Raw genomic sequence first — 19,428 nt, forward strand, 5'->3', positions numbered from 1 at the left:
ATCCAGCACAGGTGTTCTTAATTCCTTAGATCTTAAATTATCAGCTTGAAGCTTTCATTAAAACATATGTTCACATTTTTAAAAAACATCTCTACATGAATGTGTTCATAACAGCCCAGATTAAAAACGACTCACATATTCGTGAGCAGATTAAAGGATACAAGTTTCATGGATTGTCCATTTAATGGAATAGTATTTTTCAATAAGAAGGAATGAAGAATTGATACACGTTGTTACATCATGGATGAACCTTGAACACATCATGCTAAGTGAACAAAGTCATAAAAGTTTGCATACTGCTGGATTCAATTCATATAAATATCTAACATGGGCAAAAAATGTAAAGATAGAATGATTCGTACTTATAAGGCTGAGGAGAGAAAAGAATGGGAAATGACTGTTACTGGCTATAAAAATTGTGTGCCAGATGAGGAAAAAGTTTTAAATTAAAAGCAGTAAGGATGGGGCTGGGGATATGGCCTAGTGGCTAGAGTGCCTGCCTCGTATTCATGAGGCCCTGGGTTCAATTCCCCAGAACCACATATACAGAAAATGGCCAGAAGTGGCGCTGTGGCTCAAGTGGCAGAGTGCTAGCCTTGAGCAAAAAGAAGCCAGGGACAGTGCTCAGGCCCTGAGTCCAAGCCCCAGGACTGGCCAAAATAAGTAAGTGAGTAAGTAAGTAAATAAATAAATATATAAATAAATAAAAACAGTAAGGATGATATTACTATTAAATGCATTAAAATACATAAACAAAATAAAACACTTAAATGTATGTATTTAATGGTATGGAAAATTTTAAACTCATAGAGGTAATATAAATATATACATAAGTGAATCTATATATATAGGTTTTTTAATTGTTTTAAATTTAATTCATTTCGTTATTGTCAAAGTGATGTACAGAGGGGCTACAGTTTCATAGTTTTAAAAACTTTCCTGACACATCAAATCAAAGGTAGTCTAATACCCACAAAGTTCTTTCTAGTTAAGCTGTATTATAGAAAATTAATATGCCAAGAAACAAATTTGTTTTGATAAATGTCAGATTGACATTCAAAACAGCAGCACTACTATTATAATCAGTTGATTCATTCACACATTAAATTTGGGGGATACATTATTTTTATCTTAAATTTATGTTAAAAGACAAAGAAATAAGTTTCCTGTACTGTAAGCTAAAAATGTTTTATTAATGCTACCAATCTGTACCTCTGTATGTAATTTTTAATTTCATTACATAATTTTTTCATAACTTGGGGCAGTATTTGCATATCAAGCCAGTGATTGCAAAGGATTACAATTCAGCCTCAACCAATCCCATTTATCTTCGTAATAGTTCAACTCTTTGATAAGAAAATATGTTTTTCTATATGCCTTACATAATTTTTCACCATTAAATATAGAACATGTCAATTTTCTCACTGACAAAGATTATATAAACCAAAGTTAAACTCAATGTGATTTGGTATCCTATGCAATTCAAAAATATGTCATATTCTGATGTAAAATGATATACTAAGTCTTTTTTTTTTACTCTAAATGCTTTAATCCCATGCAAAGACAGGGGCCTGGAGTAATGCGCTCATTTGCTCTGAAATCTACATAGCACCAATTTTAATACTTGTTAGTATAAGTAGTTAGGATAAACACAATTGCTTTCAGATAACTTAAAAATGTGGAATTATGAAAAATATGGAATGAGATATTGTTTTAAGTAAGTGTAAAGTAACCTTTTTCCTTGGCAAAATGCTGAAAGCAAACAGCTGTATTTAAATACTATATACAACTCACTGTGTGTGGAAATCATTCTCTAAAATGGTGTCCAATCACCCTCCTGGAATTCACTCCTTTGTGTAAAACCCTCCCTTGGAGTATGGGAGGGGCTTAGTTTCAGGGCTTAATGGAGTATAGTGAAAGCAATTAGATTCATTTCTGATATTAAGTTACAAAAATGTGGTTACCATTTCAGATGTTCTCTCCTGTCCTAGAGCTTACTTGCTCTGAGGAAGCTAATATCTGGGTATGAACTGCTTTTGGAGAGGTCCCATGTAACAAGACACTACTGTTTAACAGCCAGAGGAATTAGAGTCCCTAAGAGGAGGTTAAGAATGAATCTTCCCATCCCATGAGCCTTCACTTGAGACACCTTCCTTGGCTGACAGCCTGACTGCAGCCTCAGAAAGACCTCGAGCCTAGACACAGGGCATAGCTGCTCCCCAATTCCTGATTGAGAAAAATGATAAGACATTAAATGTTGTTCCAAGCCACTTTGTGAATAATTCATTACACAGTGCAAAGGAATTAGACTATCTAGAGCCCAGCATTTGAGTTAAAAAAATAAAAGGAAAGGAAAAAGCAATTTAATTATATGTGGTGTATATTTTTCCATAAGAAGAAAAAACACTGTATTCTCAAAAAAAATAATAATCCTAATAGATATTTTAAATTTTACAATTTAAATGTAACTATTAAGGTTGAATGTGTAAAAAACACAGAAACAAATGTAACCATATCATTTCACACTTTGAGAAGATAGTCCATTCCAATGTTCTGAAAATAACAGAACTTTGCTATTCCTAAATGCCCTGGGCTGTTTAGGACTCCAGTTGTGTGTACTGTGTGCATTTAGTCCTAGTTTATCCTTACCTTTTGTTTCATGCATCAAACCCAGCAACGTTGCCCATGTTACTGTCCTAGTTTCTGCACAACTTGCAGCTTCTTGCCTTTGAGAAGTTTCTCTAAGCCCATGACTCCAGCCCACTCTGACTCTCACCATTCAGGTTTGCCTTCTTTGGGCTTTCTCTATGACAACTTGTACAATGTCAATCATTGGCATTTATAGCATTGCTAATGTAACAGACAGTGGAAATACGATTTGTATTAAAAAGTTAAGTAATTAATTGCCATTTTGAAATAATAAAGGTACCTCTACCATTTTGTCCCTTAAAAGTTCCCAAATTTTAAAAAAGGATAACAGAAACACATAGACTGAATATACCTCATATGAAATGCTTAGAATCAGAGGTGTTTCAGATTTAGGAGATTTTAAATTTTTGTAAAAGTTGTGCAGAACTTACCATTCAATCATTCATAATGAATTAGATAGACTAATTCTATGTGGGCCAGGCTGGCTTAAAACTAGCTCAAGCTGGCCTCAAAGTCCAGATCCTGCTGAATCAGCCTGAGTCTGCTGAATACTGGCATTGTAGACATTCACTACCATGCTCAGCTTAAATTCTCTATTTCTAATCTATAAAACTAGATCCTTCATATCTACAACATACACAAAAAGCAGTTTTCAGATATATCTTAGTACATTATTTTAGGCCTTTCAGACAAAAATTTAAGTAAATGATTGTAATTTGTTAATCCTAGTTTATGAAATATTAAGTAAAATAATATATATGGACAATTTTTAAAGAAAGTACTATATAAATGCCAAGGACTATTCATTACCATTTCCTTTTCATTGAGTAGCATTGTAGACATATGTCATTAGGATCAGGCATACCACAAGAGAATTAAAAACTCTCTTACAAAATAGTGGCACAAGAGCTGAAGGACTGGCTCAGATGGTAGAGTGACTGCTTAGCAAGCCCGATGCCATGAGTGCAAATTTCAGTAATACCCAAACAAATAAAACAAAAAAGAAGTAAAGAAAATTTAACACAAAGAATTTTGGAATACTTGATGGAATAGTATTGAGTATTATGGTGCCTTTAATGTTGCAAATATTGACAGCAGATTCAAAATAGCTTAAATTTAATCTTATTTTCCCAGTTAAATAATTTTTCAAATGTTAGGAAAAATTCACAGTTTTCTAAAACTGATGGTGCTTTTTAATATATTTCATGCTATTATTTTCTTTGAGAGGCGAGTTCTCTAGAATAAAGTTCTCAAAATATATCTAAGAGACTTAATTTTGGTTTCATTTGTAGAATTGTTTTATAGATAAACCCACATCAATATATGATGGTTTCATAAAACTAAACATTTTGCATAGGAACAAGGTGGTTTCACACAAATAATCCAACCAATCAAGATTAAGGTAGTTAATGCATAATAATACATTTTAAGATAAATAGAATCATATAACTGGAATAATGTAACTATCTTTTATTAAGGCATTTCTGCCTAAAACATCACTAAACTTCAGAATTCATCTGTAAGTTTGGCAATGATTCATACACACACTGAGAGATCTCTCTAAAACCTTCATGAGTAGATTGTATTACTTACCTAATTGCTTCATTGGTCTCTGAGATAGCTTTCAAGTACTCTTTCAAATAATAATAATTAAAGTAGTATTTCCGAATCCTATAGCCTCGCCATCGTCTCTGAATCTGTCAATGTAAATAAGGAGATAAAACATGTCTTTGTATATTGTATTTTGCCAGTCCTGGAGCTTGAACTCAGAGCCTGAGCACTGTTCCTGGCTTACTTTTGCTCAAGGCTAGCACTCTACCACTGGAGCCACAGAGCCACTTCTGACTTTTTCTATATATGTGGTGCTGAGGAATCAAACCCAGGGCTTCATGTATACGAAACAAGCACTCTACCAGTAGGCCACATTCCCAGCCCCTCACTGAACATTTTTATTAGAAACACTAACAGTTCTTCAAAATCAAAACTATGTGTGATGATTCATGTCAAGCAAAGTCTTAGGCTTTGTGCTAAAAAATGATAGTACATCAGTTAGAAATGTAGATTGTATTCACAGATTTATCATAAAATATTACATAGTTAAAAATATAAGTATAGGTTACTACAACTAATATGTATAATTGGCTATCTAAATATTTAAATGTCTTATAAATTCCTATCATTCCACTGACAGGTTAGCTGTCTTGAAGATTGTATTTGATGTCATTAAAATAATTTTAATTAACTATTTAATTCAGTGATAGCAAAATTTTTTGTTTTTTGGTGTTTTTTTTTGGCCAGTCCTGGGGCTTGGACTCAGGGCCTGAGCACTGTCCCTGGCTTCTTTTTTTGCTCAAGGCTAGCACTCTGCCACTTGAGCCACAGCGCCACTTCTGGCCATTTTCTGTATATGTGGTGCTGGGGAATCAAACCCAGGGCCTCATGTATATGAGGCAGGCACTCTTGCCACTAGGCCATATCCCCAGCCCAGCAAAATTTTTAAATAAAATATTGCCATGTGTTTTTGTTTTTGTTTTTGAGATGGGGTCTTACTATGGAATGCAGGTTGGCTTAAAATTTGTGATAATCCTGCTTTAGCCTCCAGAGAGCTAGGGGTCACAGTGAATGAACCACCTGCCAGGTTCTATGTTCCACCTTAATCATAACATCTTAAGATTTCTTTCATAAGAACAACAGTAGCTAATATTTATTATGTAGTAATGTGCCAGGCATTATTCTAAGAGTTTTTATTTCCATTCATAAATTCAATCTTAAGGATACGTCTATGAGATAAATTTTTCTCCTTCTCCCTCTACATTCCTCCTTTCCTTTTTTTCTTTCTGCCTTAATTTCTTTCTACTTTCATTCCTTCATTCACTCTTTCTTTCTCTTAGACTGTGGTTTGAACTCAGAGCCTCATTACTGGTAGGCAGATACTTTACTGTTGAACCATTCCTCTAGACATTTTTTGAACTAGTTATTTTTAAGACAAGGACTTGCTTCCTGCCCGGGTGTGTACCATGACTGTGATCCAGCATATTTCCATTTCCCACAAAGCTAGAATGCCATGCATGTGCCTCTATGTCCGTGTACTGGACAAGAAGATGCTCCTCAAACATTTTTCCTGGGCTGGTCTCAAACCACAACCCTCCCTCCATTTATCTGCCCAGCAGATAAATATTCATAATACCACATATATAGGTAAGAAAATGGCTACAAAAAGAGATCACATAAATTTCCTATAATTACACAGCTAATGAAAATTATAGTTCAGCAAACTCATTCCTTAGTCCTTTCAATGTTGAAAAGGAGGCAAATTTTTTGAATAATTAAAATAATGGTAATCTGTGATAACAATTTTGCAGGAGAAATAGCTTGAATTTACCTAAAGGATTTGAGGAAGAAGAACACACATTGAGAAATATTCACTGAGCCATCCATGAAGAATTTAACTTCTTCCTCTACAAGTATCAAGTTTGTCTATATGGATGCCTTACAAGTTAAAAATAAATCTGTTAGGATATTAAATTTTTGTAACTTTCTGGCTCAGAGAACATTTTTCTTCTCTAGACATACTTGTTACTCAAATAGGACTGGATACCAGTGAGAGTAGGACCTAGTTTATTACTTTTCCCCCAAAGCCTATGTTTTTTTTAGCTAAAAGATGCTTATCTTGAAATATTTATAAGTGGAACACTGACAATATAAAAAATGGAAATAATGTTTACTTGAATTTGCATCCTGTTAGTTTCTCTGTATTTAAACATAGCAATTATAAAAGATATTTTACAGTTATTCAGAATCTGAGATTATGGGAAAATATTTTAAAAACTATACAATAAAGAAGATATTCAAAACAATCCATAAAAACAATTAAACCAGAGACTAGCTATAGAAAATAAAACTATGCCACATATCAATGCTTATAGAAAATGCTTTCCAAAACTATTTTTAAATTACCTTATTTTAGAGTCCAGTTCTTTGATTTAAGCAAAAAAAAATCATTTTTATAATATAATAAAGTGCTCAATTCTGAAAATCTCCTTAGTCTGACTAAAATCACATTATGGCTGAGGAAGAGGAGGAATTGAAACAAAGCACTTTCTAATAAAAATAATGAATTGTAATATACATATGCATATCTTAATGCATATATGTGAAGCATTTCCTTGGCTCATGTGACCTAAACTTACAGCATCGCATTGAGGTGGAGATTATTATTAGCCTAATTTGAGAAAATAGAAAATTGACTCCTCAAAAAGTTAAATAGTTGTCTATGGCCATATAGCTATAAGAAAGGATCCAAATATTCAGCCGTGTTACTGGCAAGTCATCCATCCTCAGCAACAGAAGTGACTCATCTTTCCAGGGGAAAAGGGGAGAGAGTACATAGGGAGGGACTCACTTTGGTAGCAAAATTTCAATAAACTTTTGATAAAATAAGAATAATTCTGCCAGAAGACATCAAAACTGCATGCCAGAAAACTGACAATGGAGAACAATAATGGGATATGATTAGGTAATACTAGAGTAGTAGGTGTGCCAAATTATTATTCTATTCCAAGCTGATCTATTGAGTTTTTGTTTTATTTCGAGACAACACTGTGCCATGATTGTGCCGCTATTGTAGCCCAGGCTGTATGGAACTGGTGATCTCTTGCCTAAGCCTAAACTTCCTGAGTTTTGAGAACACAGGTGTATGCCACCATACCCAGCTAAGTAACCCATTTCCAAGAAAAGAGATCTGTAAGGACAAAAACTAAAACTGGCTGAAAATGTTGTGCAAAATCCAGGTGTTTTTTCATGTTAAAAAATGTCCTGGATTCCTTCCTTCTCCATGTCCAGCAATATCTGGAAACAATATGGAACACTCAGGAACTCTGATTATGGTATGCTATGGAGGACCTTCTATCCTAGACATTTACCCGAGGCACGATAAAATCCTTTCCAAGACAAATTCTCTTAGTCACGACTGGGGAGTAAAGAGCATATAGTAAGTAAATAATAGGATAGTAAGCTAAAAACCTATCCACAGGAAGGTACAATCAATCAGTCTTTAACTGGCTTCAGGCAGCATAAGTGTCAAAAATGCTAGGAGAATGAAGGATCAGAGTAGGTGAGGGAGGTGCCATCAGTGTAGGAAAGGATCTAAAATTTATTGAGCTCCATGAATGTGCCAAGTATTATATTTACTGCTATAAGTCTCACAATATCCTTGTGAGCAAGGCATGATCTTCCATGTTCAGTGAAGAAACTAAGGGTAAGTAATCAGCCCAAGATCACAAAACCAGTAAGAGTAAATGGTGGAGTCAGGAAACAAGCTCAGGTCTGTTTTACCTTATAGCCCATGATCTCTCCACTAATATCGTGTAAAATAAATAGTGTGTTCTTTCATTTTTAAAGAGATCAGTTTCTTACATTATAGAGATCTCAGTTTATGAAAGGATAGATATAAAAAGATACAATATAGGTAGAGATTCAACCATACTTCCTTCTATAAGAATAAATGAGATTTTGCATTTTCCTACATTTTCTTATCCTAGTGAGTAAATGTAATTTTTTAAAACTACACAAGCAGAATGAATTTTAATAATTTTTTTCAGTTCAAGGTGAATGGGTTATAACTTTCTAAACAAGTAATAGTATAAATAGCTAATATGCCCTCCAATGTAATTAGCAACTTTCAGAAGTGATTGGTATAAAACAATTATTGTCATCGATCAGCTCTGAATAGATAATGTTAAACAAAGTCATCCTGTGCTCAGCATATTGCAGCTTGTTAACGGGCAAGTTCTAAATGACCTCTTAAGCTAGTCAAATCAATGATGCATATTTCTCATTAAGTAACATCAAAATGTAAGTGGTCTTATAAATAATGTTTATTTTAAGCACTAAAACAAATGGCAAAACCTAGATGTATCAAAAGCCATCTGCTCATAGAAAAGATTTTCCTCCACTGGGTTTATTTTTATTCTTGAAAATCTCTAGTAACCTTAATTGCCATGGGAAGAGAGAAAACAAAAATCCTCTCTCCTAAAATTAAAATTGAAGACATGGAAAACAAATTCACTAATAATAACACACCTGGAATTGATTCTCTCAATATGGAGAAGAGCTTAGAGCAAGAGCTCAGTTCTTCTCACTTCTCCTTTTACTTACTGCCAAACACTGGACAGTGACACGGAAAAGTGATTGTACTTAGTTTTTAAAAATTAGCAATATAACACAAGATTTTTCTTTCTTTCTTTCTTTCTTTCTATCTTTTTTTTTTTTTTTGCCAGTCCTGGGCCTTGGACTCAGGGCCTGAGCACTGTCCCTGGCTTCTTTGTGCTCAAGGCTAGCACTCTGCCACTTGAGCCGCAACGCCACTTCTGGCCATTTTCTGTATATGTAGTGCTGGGGAACCGAACCAAGGGCTTCATGTATACTAGGCAAGCATTCTTGCCACTAGGCCATATTCCCAGCCCCAACACAAGTTTTTTCATGTGAGATACCACTGCATTATGTCAAAACTATAAATATATGAATTCATCAACATTTATATAGGGAAGTATAGAATATATGTGAAAAGATATGTATACACACATACATACAATGTCTATAAAATTTTTAACAAAATATTTGAGAACATGGAATAATTAGGCTACATTGTTTCTTAAACATTTCATTTTCAATCCCTACTTGAATGTATATTTCATTTCTCTATAATCTATTAAAGATTTTACAATGATTTTGACTCTAGAATAGCACAAAGTTAGAAATATTCTTCTGTGTGGTAATGGAACTATTATTGGGTAACATTTTAGGATATATAAATGGCACCCTTTCATTTCTTAATCCTAAGGGTGAAATTATGGAGCAACCCTTCTTTGGGAAAGACAAGTTGTTATTTATTCTGTATTCATATGCCTCAGCTATAATGCCCAGTAGACAAGATACCTCCAGGGCTGGGAATGTGGCCTAGTGGTAGAGTGCTTGCCTCACATACATGAAGTCCTGGGTTCAATTCTTCAGCACTACATATGGAGAAAAAGCCAGAAGTGGTACTGTGGCTAGGTGGTAGAGTGCTTGCCTTGAGCAAAAAGAGCTCAGGTCCTGAGTTCAAGCCTCAGGACTGGCAAAAAGAAAAAAAAAAGATACCTACAGTATCGTTTGATTAGACCTCCATATCTCCATTTAAACTTGAATGCCCATATTTAAATACAAATGCTCATTTCCTTTACAGTACAAGGAGACTGAGATGAGTCTTTATATATTTGACATTGTTAATAACATTAAGGAAATAATTTTTGTTATCTGATATATTAATGATTTTTACAATTAATATTTTTTGTATTTTAGGATTCAGTTTTTCCATAAATGGAAATATGGAAATAATAGATTGATGTTACAATCTAAGTTGTTAAGATATAGCTTTGAAAGTATAAGAAGAAATATGTCATTAAACTTTAATTTTCAAATCTGTTGTCTTAATTGATCTTTAGTGTCTCTCTGGTAACTATAATTTTTATTTTCTTTAAAGTGAGTATCTCAATCTGAACTAAAATGTTTTGGGGGCACTAAAAGCAAATTAAATCATTTAATATAAGTGAAGTAAATCAGTTAAAATTTTCCAGAATATAGCAGTTTCACTAAATAAGTGTATGTAATTGATCAATACCATGTACAAGGAAGCCAAGGTAAAAGGAATTTTACTTGAAACAATCAATTACGTCTGTAGTTCTTTAAACCTCTGTAAGCTTTAGATTATTACCATTTTTTCATTCCTCATAAATCTCTGAAGCAGAGATGGAACATATTTCATAAAGGATATCGATCGTTAAGGAACTGAACAATAGCAGTTCTTGGAATCTACATTCCTATGATATTGTTCCAGTTGTCCTAGGATGGACAGGCAGATGAGGTCTCAAGAGGGATGTGATGACCCAAAGGAAACTTTCTAAAGGGAGTTTAAATCTCCTAGCTTTCAAAGCTTATGCCACGTCATATATCTACATTGTGTTTTTAGTTTATGGAGACCAGCTGAAGATGTACTGAAAAGTTGTCTTCCCATGCCATGTAGGTCCAATATAACAAATTTCCTTCTTCTATCTTTCACTAAGTCTCTTTATTTGGCATATAGGGTTGATGTGAATAACCACATATAACATGTGGAATTTGTGGAGTTTGGACCTAGGATCTAAAACTTGATCTCATGGAAGGAAGGAAGGAAGGAAGAAAGGAAGGAAGGAAGGAAAGAAGGAAGGAAGGAAGGAAGGAAGGAAGGAAGGAAGGAAGGAAGGAAGGAAAGAAGGAAGGAAGGAAGGAAGGAAGGAAGGAAGGAATGCAAACAGGAAGGCAGAGTGAATATAAGCAATTTTGATCTCAGGTAGGTCATTTTCTCCCTACACATGGATGAAAGGAGATTTCATGGACATGATCAACCTATAAGTAAAAACTGTAAGAGAAAACATCAAGTATTGAGGAAAAAATTAATCCGCTTGGAAAAAGGGACAAGTAATTGCCCTTAGAATGAATGAAATGAAATAATTCCATCAAGGTGGAATTTTTATTTTGCTACCCGGGGATATTTTAAAATAGGCTGTCCTCACACAAAGTAATTCTTACCCTCATCTAACATGGTTATGGTATTAATCAGGAGCCTGAGTCTCTATGTTCAGTATCTAGTGGGCCAGAGGTGAAGGTCAAATGCTTACATAAGCTCACAAACATCAGAAGGGGAAAGGTTATTCAATATTGTGACACACTGTGAAAAGACATACAACAAATGCATATGTATGCTATGGAAAGCTGTCTAAAGAGAAAAATTTGAAAATAAAAATCAGGCGCCAAATTTAAATAGGGTCCACAATAATGGACAAAATGCGAAGTGAAAAAACAAAATAATAATTGGGATAAAGTCAAACTGAAGACCAAAATGGAAATAGAGTGTCACATTGACACACAGGAGGAATAAGCCCCCAGGAGATAAGATAAAAATTTACTGAGCAATTTACTACTATATTAATTGACTCTCAATGGCCTAGCAGCAAATTAGCAAAAGGGTTCTGTACTAGGCATACTGTGAGTTCTGAATGTAGCATGTATCATAAGAAACCTTCAGACCTCTGGGTGTTACAATACTTTGATAAAATCCTAAATGACAGAGGGTCTCCATTCACTTATGAATTGCACACTAACTTAATTCCTTGCATAGAAAAATCAGAGGACCCACACTCATTGTTTTATTCAGGGATATTTATCTAACCACCTACCATAAGTCAAGCCTTAAGAGATACAAAGAAAAAGACAGGATCTGGGCCTCAGGGGACTTACCGAATGTGGAGGGTGGAGACTGGCATATAAATTAGTAAGGATAATAAATGTTACAAGTTCTGTAACCAAAGTATGTCGATGGCCAAATAGGGAAATAAAAAGCGAGAGTGATCAATTCTACAGGAGTAGAGGGTATCATAAATCCTTTAGAGAAAAGGTGACCCTTTAAAAAATAAATGCAGCAAATGAAAAAATTAATATCTATTACATAGAAACATCACATATATGTAAGACTTCATTACTAAAGTACAACCATCTATTTAGGATTGACTATAAATAAATTTGAATAAGCTGTTCCATTAGACTGCTTAACAAGTCACTGAATATAATCTAGGTGTCATGTTAGCTCTCAGTTGCCAAATGCATAACTTGCAATTGGTACAGTTCATGAAACCAATTAAGAGGCAAGTTTTTTGTTTTCCCTACCTACTATTAGAAAGGTCTCTTCAAGGTTTACATATGTGTGTGTCATACCAGAACCAATGTGTCAACGTTGCCCAGCAGGTGGTCTGTCTTTCTGTCCTGAGATTTGGGCAGTATTCTTTGTGACGGGCAGTTTTGCCTTTTCCACAAGATGATAAGAAAAAAAAAGGTATTGCCTATCTGAGGGGCAATTTGCCTTCTGTCACAAGATGCTTATTGTCAACTCCTGTTCTTCTGGGAGCCCAAATCAACTGCAGAATGGTTCAGATCAAAGGACACACATACAAAGTGCAGGTTGGGTAATTAGCCTTTCTCTTACTTTTAGTTAACTTACAGCCTAAGGCATAAGACCAGTGGCCTTGTATCTTTTTTTAAGACATTAGGAGAACAGGTAGCTTTTATCATTATGTTGGAAAAAGTAAACAAACAAACAAACTCTCCTGGGTACCAGTGGCTCCCTACTACAATCCTAGCTACTCAGGAGGCTGAGATCTATGGATTGAGGTTTGAAGTCAGCAAATAAAGGAAGTCTGTGAGATTCTTATCAATAATTAACTACCAAAAATATGGAAGTAGAGCTGTTGCTCAAGTGGTATTGGGCCAGCCTTGGATGAAAATGCTAAGGGATAGTATCCTAGCCTTGAGTTCAAGCCACAGTATCAGCACCAAAAAAAAAAAAAAAAAAACCAAAAAAAAATTCAAAAACTCTGCCTTCCAAATAGTTCCTATTGATGTGAGTTTTTAATACATACCTACTCTAGGGAAAGAGGAGCCTCCATTAAATGTGTTAAATCAGAATTCAATATGAAGATTTAGAGCTGAATTATAATCACAAATACACATTTTTTTTCTATCTCCATTTTATGTTCTTTTCCCTACTAGCTTGGATTTTCTTAGTCTATAACCTAAAGGCTTTGGTCATTAACTGTATTAGGTTGTCAAATTTCTATTATTTTTTTACTTTGGAGACATAGTTGACATGAAATAAACAGAAAATAAAAAGAAAGAACCTAAAAGATTAAGTCTTTAAGAGACCCTGTGAAGGGAATTAAAATCCATATTCTCAAATGCATTCCTATTAAAAAAGAAAAATACAATCATTTCCCTATGTGAATATTACTGAGAAGATTAACACAATGCAGCTGGAGCTTCTGCCTTTGGCTCAGAAGAGGCAGGAAGATAGATGTATTTCTTCCTCTTGCTTGTATTTTTTTTTTTTAATAAACTCCAGGAGGGCAGAGAGATTGGCTAGACGGTGGAGAGTAGGATTAGTCTCCTAACACATCACATCTGCAGAGGAAAGCAACCCTTCCAAAAGCAGTACACACTCAAAATACTGTTCATGTAGCTTCCGGGTTCAATTCATACCTTGCAGGATGAATTTACTATCTTGACTCACACCTTAAACAAACCTATTATTTACAGAAGAGTTAATAGATTAATGAAAATGAATAGGCAATATAGGTTATGGGAACATTAATGAAATTCATGTCCGAAATGTCTCCATTCGTTGTACTTTAGCAATTAGGTTTTTCCCATACTGTCTGAAACAACAGAAGTAATATTTATGTTTTGTCCATCTCCAAAACCTGTGCAGAAACTAGATTCAAGCTCTGTTGTTGTTAAATTTAGCTTTCTGTTGAAAAAAAATAGCATTTAAAAATGAACGTAGAAGTGTTAGAAATAAAGCTGGAAGCTGAGTATATTACTGTTAAATCATATGAATAATTTCTAATTGATTTGTATTGGCAGGGTTCTTATATTCCAACACCATGTTCACCAATTTATCACAATATTCCATATGATGTATGGAAACTAATACATTGCTTCATTAATATTTACAATCTTTCTCTAGTTATGGCTCAGATATGTAACATTCTACAGCATAAGCATTTATAATTACACATTTTACATTTTACTCTAATTTTTAATGCTGCCAAGATTATTTAGCATAACTAACTTTTTAACTATGTACTCTTTTCTCTCTTTTCCATTAGCATATCAATCAAATTTGCATTATTCTGCCTTGCTCATTTTATTAAAATCGAATTCAGAGCACAATTGACTTTTCATTTGCTTAACAAGTGAAGAAATATTTACCTCGACAGCCATTGTATTATAGTGATCCATCTTCATATTACAATTTGCTAACTGTGAATCAAAAAAAAAAGAGATTGCATACAATTCAGTTACACAAAGACAGTGCAGCCTATTTTTACATATCCAAGAAAAGAATCTTTATACATAATACATAATAAGAGTTCTAGGCTTAGAAAAAAATGAAATCAAACTTTGTATTGAAGAGATAGGCTTCCTAATACATAATGCAAGCTTAACCAGAAAAATCTATGGTAGTCAAACTAGGAGCTAATGGAGATATATGATCATAAAATGCTCTCCGCTGAGTTTGATAATCAATGGTGCTCTACTGAGAATAGAATAACAAAGCAGAAATATTCACAAGTGCTGGTGACACGTAGTATTATATGATTTATTCACTGGGGTTCTTTTAGCCCAAACTCACAGAAACATAAAAGGAATTCATATTTCAAGACGTCTGGTTTAATGAAAAATTCAAAGAAATGCTGTCTTCAGTCGAAATCGTTCAAGGATATGGACGCAGTGATGGGGCAAAATTGTGCCTTCCAACCATCTATGCAAAATGCTATGTACTTAGCCGACTCCTGAACAATCCCTGGGAACTTTGTTTCATTTAATATTCATTTTAGCACTATAAAATCATAAATACAATGATATCAGGTTACAGCATATCCCTAGGCAGAGTAGAGACTTCCTAAAGTCTTTGTCTCTTCCTAGAAAACACACATTTATCTATGAACTATAAATCTCTGTTCTAGTAAACAATCATTTAGTGGTGTCATTTATTTCAATGAAAATATCATTGTACACTGTTTCCACCTGTGCCTCAATCTTTTCATTAAAACTACAGTACAAAGTAAGCAGTAAAAGCAATGGTATTCTCCATTTTTGTCCCATTGAAATTGATTGAATTCAGCTCAGGTTGTGAGTATTACGGTCCTATCAAATATTAGGAAAAAAAGAACCTTAACTCTTTATCAAGGAGTTTTCTTCCCTATGACAAACAAGAATTCATACAGAAGGTTTTTGTATAATTAGTGTGTGGGTTGCCTGGTCATCCCGTAGCAAATTGTCTATACAGAAGAGCAGGGCTGGCTTATTCATAAAGTCTGAGCAATTAAGAAACAGTTGCCTGCAATATGTTATTTACAAATAAGCCATGATTTTACTTCACTTTAAATCCTTTCTTCCTCAAAACAAACAGAGCATAATTTCAGATGATTTAAGATATTTACTTTAATACCAGATTTCTTCAAGTCATATAGAAACTGACATTGCCATTAACGGTTTTTATAAAGAAAAAGTATTTTCCAAAATATACATTCCAAACATTTTGGCTTAAGAAAGGAAGTTTATTATCTTTATCATATCAGTATTTAATTACAAATAATTGAATACATGAGCCCATGAGCCACAGACCAGAGTTCCATCTCTGACTTTGTGTAAGACCAGCTATGAGCCTTCAAAAAAGTTACTGGAAGTTTCTTAGTCTTGACATCCATCTTTTCAAAAGTGGAGCATTGCATATTTCACTAAGCTGTTGTGAAGATCAATACTAACAATTATTATTATAATTATCATTAAATAGTAAAGTGCTTCCCACATAGCTGAAAGTCATTTTAAAGGAGGTGCCATTGATCAAGATACATTATATTCATAATCTGCTATGTTAAAAAGCAACTCCTTTGTACAACTACATAAAAATAATGATTTTAAATTATTTTAAAGGTGATTTACAGAGGGGTTACAGTTACATAGGTCAGGTAATGAGTACATTTCTTTTGAACAGTGTGACCCCCTCCCTCATTTTCTCCCAGTTTTCCCCTCTGGGCACCCCTTGCCCCCCAACTTGAAAAGTTCATTTCCAACATAGAAAAAGTTATAAATTAATATAAGGAGTTTTCAGAAGTACAATACAGATTTTGTGGCTTGAATAATATAAATTTAAATATATACAAAACTCCAAAAGTATAAAAGGCTAAATTTTATTATGAACTAATGAGTAGGAGAGTTATTGCTTTAGAGACTAGCAATTCTGAAGTCTCACTTTTACAGTGGCTAGGCTTATTTTCAATTTTTTACTATTTGAGTTCCTCATGTTTTATTGATCATTTCTGACTTTAAAGAACTTTCTCAAGACTTCTGTTACCGTAGCCATTGTATTCATGCCTGCTTCATCTTAATTTTAATCATTCTGAACATCATCTCTAGATTAATTTTACAAAGTATTGAGTTTATCAAGTTCTTTCTGAATTTTTAAAAATCATAGGCCTCTAATAGTATCCAAATCTCTCCCTCTCCTCCCTCCTCGCTCCTACCTCATAATTTTCAATAAGGGGAAGATAAAAGGGAACCACTCGATTACAAGTCAAGGTAATATTCAAAGCTTTCCTTAATCAGGGCCCAGTTTTTAAAAAGAAATTTTATTTTTATTATAAAAGGGATGCACAGAGGAATTAAGTTACATAAATCAGGTAAAGAACACATTTTTTTCAATGTTTTTCCAATTATCTCTAAAATTTTATTTCTCCTCAGTGGAATCAGTGCCTGTTTTCTCTTTTACTCTCTCATTCCTCTTTTTCAAACATTCATGAGAGTCCTTTTCTTCTCTAATACTGCCAACTAGAATAAGTTAGCATTTCCCTTCATTTAGTGTTATTCACAAAGCATCTGTAACAAGTAAAATACTTGACTTAAAAAACTAACAGAACAAAATAATATATCTTTCTCTAATTATTGGATATTATGGTTGGAAAAACCAAGACAAGATGAGCTTCAAGGAGAAAATAGTCAACCATCTCAAAAGCAGAACCTATAAAGCAATACTTGTATTCATTTTGAGTAATATAAGGATATAATTTTGCCAATCAACTGGCTTTAGTTGCTAGAGTGGATAAGAGCCATCTAAGTAATATTTTATGCAGATTCTCTTTACCACTCACTAGTTTACTTCATAAATGGTGAACTAAAATAACCTTCTCTGTTTATTTTGAGACAGGCAGGGTCTTGCTATGTTGCCCAGATTGGCTTTGAACCCCACCATGTTACAGGAACACATCAGTGTATCCAATTAAAACAGCTACGTGGTTTTGATAAGCTGATCATGTCATGTTAAGAACTATTTAAAATCTGTATAAGAATTCTCTGGTCTAGTGGCATTTTGAGAAAGATCATCTCAATGGTAGTGTGTTTTTTTGTTTTTTTTTGTTTGTTTGTTTGTTTTGCCAGTCCTGGGACTTGAACACAGGGCTTGAGCACTTCCCTGGCTTCTTTTTGCTCAAGGCTAACACTCTACCACCTGAGCCACAGTGCCACTTCTGGCTTTTTCTGTTTATGTGGTGCTGAGGAATCGAACCCAGGGCTTCATGCATGCGAGGCAAGCTTTCTACCACTTAGCCATATTCCCAGCCCTCAAAGATAGTCTTGTTAAAGAGATCCCTGGAATTCTGTCATTTGTCTGTTTGACAATATAATACAGTGAGTGACACTTCTAAGTTTCTTACATGTTTTCTCCTGAGGTCCTTGTGACAATGTGTCATTCTATTTTCTGACTGTTCATCTATTTTAATTTCCTTCCTTCTTAAATCCCAAGAAATGTATTCCACAAGAGTCAGTTTTGAGCCTTTTGCTTAGGTAGAAAATCCTTTTAGCTTATGCTGATGATTATAAAACCTTTATCACTAGCTCTGGCCCTCAAACTAAAGCTTAGTTTAATAAACATTTGTTGAGTGCTAATTATGATGTACCAGACACTGCTGAAACAGCATCAATGCTTTACAAGATTATCACCACATGGAGGTGTCCTAACATCATCGCAAACTCAATAAGTTCAAAAATATCTTTCTGTAAGCCTCCCTGAGCAACTTCTTTCAGAATGCTTCTTGTTAATACTTTTTCTTTTGTCAGCATGGTAACTAAGAATGAGCTTTGCTGAGATAAAAAAAAAAATGCAACTATCAGTCAGGTGCCAATGGCTCATGCCTGTAATCCCCGCTACTCAGGAATCTGAGATCTGAGGATCATGGTTCAAAGCCAGTCCAGGTAGGAAAGTCCATGAAACTTATCTCCAGTTAACTAGCAGAATCCCAAAAAGAGAGCTATGGCTCAACTGATAGAGCATTAGCCTTGAGCACAAAACCCAAAGAAAATGCCAATGCCCTAAGTTCAAGTCCCAAGACCAACACATAAACACAGTATATTTACACACTAAATTAATTGATTAATTAATTAAATTGAAAAATGTAACTAACTTAGAAAACAAAAGGCTCTTTCTTACTGTCATGACTCAGAAGCTAAGGTTCCCTATTATTTTTCTCAGTTGAGAAGTGAGAAGAGCCAGAAACTGGAGTAAAGCTGGAAAGCCCAAATCTTCAATTTGGGTGTGACATGTGTTTCATCAGCTCTAACACTCAGCCAAGCAAAAATCAAAAGGCAGGGGATTAATAATCTTTTTATGAGGAAGGGTAAAGGGTGAGTAATTTCAAACAAGAATATAATCTACTCTGGCACATGGAAGCAGATTTAGAGTATTTGGAGGACATTAAGAAGCTATTTGGGGGCTGGGGATATAGCCTAGTGGCAAGAGTGCCTGCCTCGGATACACGAGGCCCTAGGTTCGATTCCCCAGCACCACATATACAGAAAACGGCCAGAAGCGGCGCTGTGGCTCAAGTGGCAGAGTGCTAGCCTTGAGCGGGAAGAAGCCAGGGACAGTGCTCAGGCCCTGAGTCCAAGGCCCAGGACTGGCCAAAAAAAAAAGAAGCTATTTGGTATTGAACGTGTATTTCGATATGAATTTAAAAACTTAAGAAACTTAAGTTGCACATTTTAGTACCTGTGAGCCATATCTCTTCAGTGTAAAATGAAGAAAGATTTTTGCATATTTAAATGACAAAGTATTACTGGGAACAGAAGAATGTAAACATGTTTTTAACCAAGACATCC

General features: G+C 34.5%; 1 protein-coding gene across 3 annotated transcripts in view; it reads right to left on the reverse strand.

The window, feature by feature from the left end:
* Spata17 (spermatogenesis associated 17) overlaps positions 1-19,428 on the reverse strand; it is a 134,739-nt gene that overhangs the window by 97,628 nt on the left and 17,683 nt on the right. For all 3 annotated transcript variants that reach the window (XM_048357763.1, XM_048357762.1, XM_048357764.1), the window contains 2 exons: positions 14,485-14,535; positions 4,243-4,346 (listed from right to left, as the gene is read on the reverse strand). In XM_048357763.1, the coding sequence (XP_048213720.1) occupies positions 4,243-4,346; positions 14,485-14,535 (155 nt within the window). The remainder of the gene's footprint in view (positions 1-4,242; positions 4,347-14,484; positions 14,536-19,428) is intronic.

This window comes from Perognathus longimembris, chromosome 11 (assembly GCF_023159225.1).
Source record: "Perognathus longimembris pacificus isolate PPM17 chromosome 11, ASM2315922v1, whole genome shotgun sequence".
In the NCBI taxonomy this organism is placed as follows: Eukaryota; Metazoa; Chordata; class Mammalia; order Rodentia; family Heteromyidae; genus Perognathus; species Perognathus longimembris.